Below are 7217 nucleotides of genomic sequence, written 5' to 3'. Positions count from 1 at the left end.
AGTTAGTTCTTCCTTGTGAGCTAGTCTTAGCATGGTTTGGGCTGGAGATGTGGAATGGCCTTGAATTGGTTCTCTGATGCTAGGCTGTTTCCTTCTGATCTACTGTATATTGTTGTATTCGAACCCTGTAGGGAAGTGTTGGTTTCTTATAACATAAATCGGAGGGGAAGCACTCTTTTTTCCTAAAAAAAAATGATGATCCTTCACTGGCACATATCTGAGTGAACTATCTTCATTTGTATGTACTGATGATACTTTTAGGACGCCGATAAGTGCCACACGTGTGGGCGTTAGGGGGGCTGCCCACACATTTTGTGTGGTGTATAAAAGGAACAGCCCACACATCCATGTGTGGGCAAAAAAATAATGCCCACACACCTCTTTTTTCCCTCCCGATCCCTCTCACACGCGTGCGTGTGGACGAAATAGATAACGCCCACGCGCCCCGTACGTCAGGCCTCGTACCTCGTGGTCCCGCACGCCCGCGTGACAGTCACCGCGCGTCCCGCAGTTGCCATGGTCCAGACCCACGTCCATGTTCGTTTAACTGCAGTTGCCATGTCACTGAACTTCGGTTGCCATGTCGGACAACTACAGTTGCCATGGTTGCTCAACTGCAATTGCCATGTATGGTCTGATCTACTGCAGTTGCCATGATTTCAAAACTTTAGGAGTTGTCACCCACTAAACACTAGGCAGTTGCCATGTAGCACTACAAGAAGGCATGGCAAAAAAAACATGTTCGGGTAAAAGAGAGAGTTGCCATGTGCTCACAAGCACGCTAGGGCAGTTGCCATGTAAAAGAAAGAGTTGCCATCTGCTTACGTGCACGCTACGGCAGTTGCCATGTACCATGCAAAAACACATGGCAACTCGGGTAAAAAGAGTTGCCATCTGCTTACAAGCAAAGCTAGGGCAGTTGCCATATACCTGCAGAAACACATGGCAACTGCCAGCTTTGGGTGTGGGCTAGGAGACGGGCGTGTGGGCGAAGTGATAAACGCCCGCACACCAGCCCCCTCTGCGTGCGTGAAACTAGTGTGTGGACGAATTGCTAAACGCCCACACACCAGCCCCCCATGTGGTGAAAAAAGGACGTGTGGGCGACCCGACCGGATGAATGCCCACACACCAGCTTAGTCCTACGTGGCACACAAAAACTGCTAGAACGCGCCAAGATTCGTGCAGAATTGGTTGGACGAGGAACCATGCGTGTGGGCGAGTTGCCAGACGCCCACACGTGTGGGCGTTAGACTTTTCGTACTTTTAATGACAACAGCTGGAAACTAGCAATGAACAATTGGATCAGCTGCCCCCGAAAGATTATTCCCACATGTTACAGTATTACACCTTGTGTGACTTGTTGCCAAAACTATACAGCAACATATCAATAGAAGAAGAAAAAAATGCATGTGCATGCTACAATCTCGCCCAGCTATGCAAAACCTATTTACTGCATTCTTGCCAGGATGTATGTTTCCTAACTGTACATAGACCTAGCCTGTTACTGTCCTAGTGTGTAGGCCTAAATGCCATGCAGAATGGTGGACTGATCTTGGCCAGTGCAAGCAATGCCGAAGGGAAGATCCAAAGCCCGTCTCCACATATCAAACCAGATGCAACTGCCGGCACCATCAGTGCAGCCTTATTTCTGTCCATCATGTTCCAGACAAAGACTACTAAGCTTCCCACACACATGTCGATGGCAAAGCTCGCGCCGACAAGGAAAGGAACCCCCATTGCCATCGGTAGGGGAACCCACCTACCATACTTCGGCGATAAGAGGTCCCTCATAAGGTTGGCCACCACTGCAAAGCCAAAGAACCCATAGCACAGCTGCAAGCAATGCTGGGGTAGAGCAGAGAAACCCTCCACACCAAGAATTGCCATGTTTCGGTAGATCAGAGCATACGGTGCCTTCCAGGGCCCTTCTGGGTTGCCTATGTCAAATGCCTTGTAGAACAGCATGAATGTTAGTGGCCCGATGATACAGCCCATGGCGGTGCCAATAGCCTGAGCAATAAGCATTGATCTGGGAGATGTTAGTGTGAGATGCCCAGTCTTGAAATCATGCATCAGATCAGCAGATATTGACACCAGCGACTTCACCAGACCGCAGCCTACTAAGCCAGCAACTACACCAGAGTCCTTTCCAGCCCAGGCTGCAAGAATGAAGAGGGCAACCTTCCCATAATTGTAGGCCATGTTGATATCAGTAAGGCCAGCGCCATAGGCGTTGCAGAAACCTAGGGCAGGAGCCAGTAGGTATGCAATGATAACATAGTACCACTTCATCTCGCGGAACATCATGGGGATGATAATTACTGCAGCAACTGACAATGCAACGTAGCCAGAGTAGGCTAGCCAGGAAGGTAGACTGTCTTTCATAAAAACTTCATTACGATGAAGGTCATCAAGCACTGGAATGTCTTCATCTGAAAATAGCATGAACCCTAATAGATTATCCACATATATCACAAAGACTCTACGTACATGCATTTGTCAGAACGGTTACCTTTCTTTGTGTTCTTCAGATTTGATTTTTCAATCAGATTCTTAATAGTGAATACAATAATCTTGACAAAATTGTACAGGCCATCTCCTAGGATGAGAGCTATGCATATGAAGGCCTGCAGATTGAGACAAGGTAAGCGACAAGAATTATAGTCGACATGTGCACAGTATACAATAACCAAAAATAAATAAATAAACAAACCTTGTAGCCTTGCAGGCTGCTCATGCTGCTTTCTGGTATATTTGCTGGATACCAGTCGCCTTCCAAATCACTGATCAGAGGCCACATGACACCCCAGGAGAGAATGGCGCCAAAAAGGAGAGACAGATTAACGAGGTGGGAACAAATCATCCCTGCCCCAACATATGTGAGGCTGAAATCAAAGAAGAATCTGACACCCCAAAAAATCAGAAGAAGAAAAACCAGAATCAGGTAAAAATGTTACTGGTCAAGAAAATATTTAATATCACAATGAGCAAAGTGGACAATGTTACGTGTGTTTCCAAGCTGTTAGTCCAAAAGTAGGAAACTGCGAGAACCCACAACTGTCCCCACCGGAGTAAAACCACTGGAAGAAGCTCCAGAAGAAGCTGATTCCGAAGTATTTTGTGAATGCATTTACTTGCTTCCTAACATGAAGAAATAAAGGACTGATTAAAAAAAGATAATGGTGTTTGAATCTGCAAGTCCCGTGTTATGTGAAATAACCAACATACTTTGCCATAGCATCTCCATGGGGCGTATGGAATCCATTTATAAGCACAGCTGTTGCAGTCCCGCTTGGATAAGTTAATTTGTAGTCAATAATCATAATCTGAAATTTACAAAGTTCAACAGAAAAATTAATCATCTGTGTACATGTGATGTCAAACTTATAGAAGTTCTTGTAACCCAAGAGAAGACTAGGCGGAATCAAGTTCATTTTGAAGGATTCACAAGAAAAAATATGTTTACCCAAATATGACCAAGGACTAAAGCACATAGCTGACAACTCAAAACTTCTATGTACTTTTTTTTTTCAAAATTATGCTCTCAATGGATTGCAGCTGAAGATTAGAATAACAAATTTTTTAAAACATAATAACCAATGCCATAGGGCTGGCCACCTCCCATAATTACCACACGTCATGACTCACAACTATGGCGCCGTCAGATCGTGAATCGGTCATGGAGGCCCATGGGCACGGTCAAATCGACTTGCTGCAGCCGAAGGCGGAGAGGTTTTTCTCCATTGGAGGTAGTAGGAGCCATGGCTCACTCTCTGTCCGGCGTGTGGTCTTTGTTTACCGATCTTGTGGCAGGCTTTTTGCCGATGCCGCTGTGTGCCCGCGAGTGCATCATGATCGAAGGATCATCATGGTCTCTCATGGCATCGCCCTCTCCCCTTTTGATGGCCGATGGAGGTTGTTGAAGTGTATATGTAGATTGCCTACCTCTTTCCATCAGTTCGGACTTTTGATTGTGTTGGCTAGTGCATGAAGCTTAACATGGTATCAGAGCCTAAGGTCTTGAGTTCAAGTCCTAACTTTTGCAATTTATCCAAAAAATGATGGTGCCCCCTTTGTGTCCACGTATAGGTCTCTTGAGCCATACTCCCTCCGTCCGCGAATAAGTATACTTCTAGCTTTTGTCTTAAGTCAAAGTTTTAAAACGACCAACTTTATAGGGAAACGTGGCAGCATTTATGGCACTAAATTAGTATCACTGGGTCTGTTTTGAATTGTACTTTCATAATATATCAATTTGATGTCATATATGTTACTATTCTTTTGTATATAGTTGGTCAAAAATTTAAACTTTGACTTAGGACAAAAGCTAGAAGTACACTATGCGCGGATGGAGGGAGTACCTCTGTACTCTATTTGTAAGAAGTTTGGACCTTGTTGCCCTGCATCTTATTTAATACTAAAGATATGGTTGTGTGCTCCGCCGATGCAGAGGCCGGGAGGCATGACGCCCCCTTTTCGGGAAAAATATAATTAAAAATCAGGATCCAGAAGGTTGTGTGGGACCTTGCGTGCCTTTGGTCGGGAGAGCTTCATTCCACACCACCCTCCCCTTTTTTGTCTACCAACGGCTGGTAGAATGAAATGTTGCGGCAATTGTCCTCAAGGAGAAGAGACGGCTGCTGTATATACATGCTCTGGAATGTATGGGCAGAAAATCGACACATCTTGAGCACAATGAGTCAATGAGGTTCACGTACCACAAGGTGTTCCCCAAGGTTTCTTAGGGTACTGAGGAGAGTTCCAGTGCAGCACATCCAATTGGTCCTAGACTCCTAGTAGCCTATCCCGTTGGAACATGTCAAATTCAAAAACATGCCCAGCCCTTTTATATTTTGTAACAGTTCTTTCTTATTATAGTGAATAGGCAATCCTCCTGCTATTTTTCTCCAAAAAGAAGGCGCATTCAGTAGGGACAATGAGGCAAATCACCGGTCAATCGGATATCATGAAAATGATAGAAATGAAATCAGGAGCGTGGAGCTCCTCAATTTGAAGGGGAAAAAGGCATGAAAATGGTAGCACTGACGCCAAACTACATCATCACCGAACTAAACCGAAGTAGATTTGTCCTTTGTTCAGCTTGCCTAATCCGTGAGTTGGTCTTATATCCTTATAAACAAACAAGGGTAACAAGACAGAGACAAAAAGACCTTATGCCCGACGCGTAGGACAGCAGGAGGAGCCAGCATTTTCCAGTTGTTGAAGCAAGAGCAATACAAATGGTGACAAGGAGTTGATGACCAATTTGACAGTATGCAAGCAACATTGGTAGAGGAGCAAGTTTGGAGGATAGGTAAAGTGCGGTTCTAGGAGTAAAGTGTGACAGAATCACTAAGCTTGTGAAGGTAATAGTGCAAGCAAGACTGTGGGGAGCACAAGCGTACTGATTACTGACCTTCCTGAGAGGGACGAGCGCGATGATCCCCACGAAGCTGACGGCGAGGAGGAAGCCGGTCATCCACGCAATGCCGGGCTCCTTGTAGCTCCCCGGCACGTTGCCCTCCGTCTCCTCCCCGGCCATCTCGTAGGTGTTCTTGTCGAGCGCGAGCAGGTAGGACCCGAACCCACCTGTGGGAAGGGGGGAAAAAATCCAAGGACGCGTCTCAATCCAAGGTCTCCACTTGCCAAATTGGCGGATGTGATGTGTGGCCAGCCCTGACCTCCGACGGCGATGCTGTAGCAGGCGACGGCGCAGGTCTGCACGACGGTGTTCTCCTGGCGCGTGAAGGGGCGGGCGGCGACGCCGAGGCGGGCCAGCGCCTTGGTCCAGGCGCGGAGGACGACGAAGGCGATGAGCGCGGCGGAGACGTTGAGCGTGGGGACGAGGCCCGTGGTGAGGTTGAGCTTCATCACGATGACGCTGTACATGGCGCCGACGGCCAGGCTCGCCACCATCCCGCGCGCCGTCAGCTGCTCCCGCCACGGCGGCACGCGGCCGCGCGCGTGCCCGGCCCCCAGCTCGGAGTCGTCGCCGTCGAGCTCGCGGATCTCCTCGAAATGGACTCTGCGGCTGTCCCGCGAGTGCGGCGCCATCGCGAGCTCGACGCCCGGCGACGGCGGCGGCGGCGGCCTCGGGTGCTTCCTCCGCCTGTCCTGCTGCATAGACATAGTGGGGGCAGATTATCGCAGCGTCAGATTCGAGTCCGGGGGGAGACGGAGGAGTCATCGGACCGCCGGACAGAGGACGGTGTTCGTTAATCATTAGTGAGCTCTACACACGTACTACTACTAGCTCCGAGTGAGCTCGAGAGAGAGCTGTGAGTGAGATTCCAAGGCAGAATCCATGGAGCAAGGAGGACATTCTTGATTCTTCAGTTAGAATGGAGAATTGCACATACAGAGAGCATGAAAAAAAAATCTCACCTGCCGGGCCCTCTAGCTTCGACCGAACAGCTTGGGAGCGGCGCCCCCGTCAGAAAAATGATGGAAAGGCGACGGAAGAGGACACACCACACCAATGTATGCTCCGCACCGCAGCAATCGGTGGCTGCTCCCCGTGAGGCTCAGAGCTTGTGTTTGTGTGCAAACAACTGTGCAAGAGCTGCGTAGCACATGCATACAAGCAAACTGACGGGAGTTCCTCATCGACACGCATCGTCGCTAAAATATCTGCTGATCAACGCTCGGGAACGATCCCCGTCCAATCAGAACTCTAGACCAAGGGGCTGAAATTGGAGAGACTTTTATTTAAAAATAACAGAGTCAACGAAGATCCGGGCGAGATCGATCTACGGTTTGCTTGAAAAATCATTAACTGACGCGATTGCGTAGCTGAAAGAAGGCTCGGCTTCGGTGACCCCGCATAAATCAGCTGGTTAACTTAACTTTCGGCGTGTGGTCGCCACGGCTGACGGCTCCCCGGCACGCACCGCTCGGAGTAGGACGCCACAAGCCCACGTCGACTCGAAAAGGAAGAAATGAAGCGGGGAGCGGAACGGAGGGAGCAAGGGCGGACAGTAAACCTCCCGCAACCGTTCGAACCGGACCGTCCGAAACGCGAAAGTCATCCAACACCACCTTCATGGAGGAGTCTAAACACGATTTCTCCCGCAAACTAAAGACAAATATAAAAAAGATTTGTAGGAGTCCGGACCGCTCACAAGCCCGCTTCTGACCGCCGGCCCACCAAAAAACTCCTCCCCTCCCGCGCCGTGCTCCCGCCCAGCGCCAGCTGCCCGCATTCTGCCGTTGTA

The 7217-nt window shown here is 48.8% G+C and overlaps 1 protein-coding gene across 3 annotated transcripts; it reads right to left on the bottom strand.

The window, feature by feature from the left end:
* Positions 1-1284: 1284 nt before the first annotated feature.
* LOC109786229 (probable metal-nicotianamine transporter YSL9) lies at positions 1285-6997 on the bottom strand. Of its 3 annotated transcripts, XM_073508906.1 has the most exons (9): positions 6784-6952; positions 6388-6689; positions 5685-6120; positions 5420-5592; positions 3232-3329; positions 3010-3144; positions 2717-2906; positions 2516-2630; positions 1285-2435 (listed from the first exon to the last, which is right to left on the bottom strand). In XM_073508906.1, the coding sequence occupies exons 3-9, from the start codon at positions 6055-6057 to the stop codon at positions 1513-1515; spliced, it is 2007 nt and encodes a 668-aa protein (XP_073365007.1). In that variant the 5' UTR covers positions 6058-6120; positions 6388-6689; positions 6784-6952; the 3' UTR covers positions 1285-1512. The 3 variants fall into 3 exon arrangements, with proteins under 3 accessions (XP_073365007.1, XP_045089151.1, XP_073365008.1); XM_045233216.2 differs by having other exon boundaries at positions 6388-6997; XM_073508907.1 differs by having other exon boundaries at positions 5685-6117; positions 6388-6955.
* Positions 6998-7217: the final 220 nt, after the last annotated feature.

The sequence above is a fragment of the Aegilops tauschii genome, chromosome 2 (assembly GCF_002575655.3).
Source record: "Aegilops tauschii subsp. strangulata cultivar AL8/78 chromosome 2, Aet v6.0, whole genome shotgun sequence".
Taxonomy (NCBI): Eukaryota; Viridiplantae; Streptophyta; class Magnoliopsida; order Poales; family Poaceae; genus Aegilops; species Aegilops tauschii.
Note: the sequence above shows the minus strand (reverse complement) of the source record. Positions and strands in the feature narration are given on the sequence as shown.

Bases quoted from the DNA above. Each gene is read 5' to 3' on its own strand.
- LOC109786229 (XM_045233216.2), bottom strand. From the start codon at position 6,057: ATGGCGCCGCACTCGCGGGACAGCCGCAGAGTCCATTTCGAGGAGATC. The intron at 2,907-3,009 runs GTAACATTGTCC...TTGGGGTGTCAG, and splicing joins CTAACAGCTTGGAAACACAC to ATTCTTCTTTGATTTCAGCC. The intron at 2,631-2,716 runs GTTTGTTTATTT...CTCAATCTGCAG, and splicing joins GCAGCCTGCAAGGCTACAAG to GCCTTCATATGCATAGCTCT.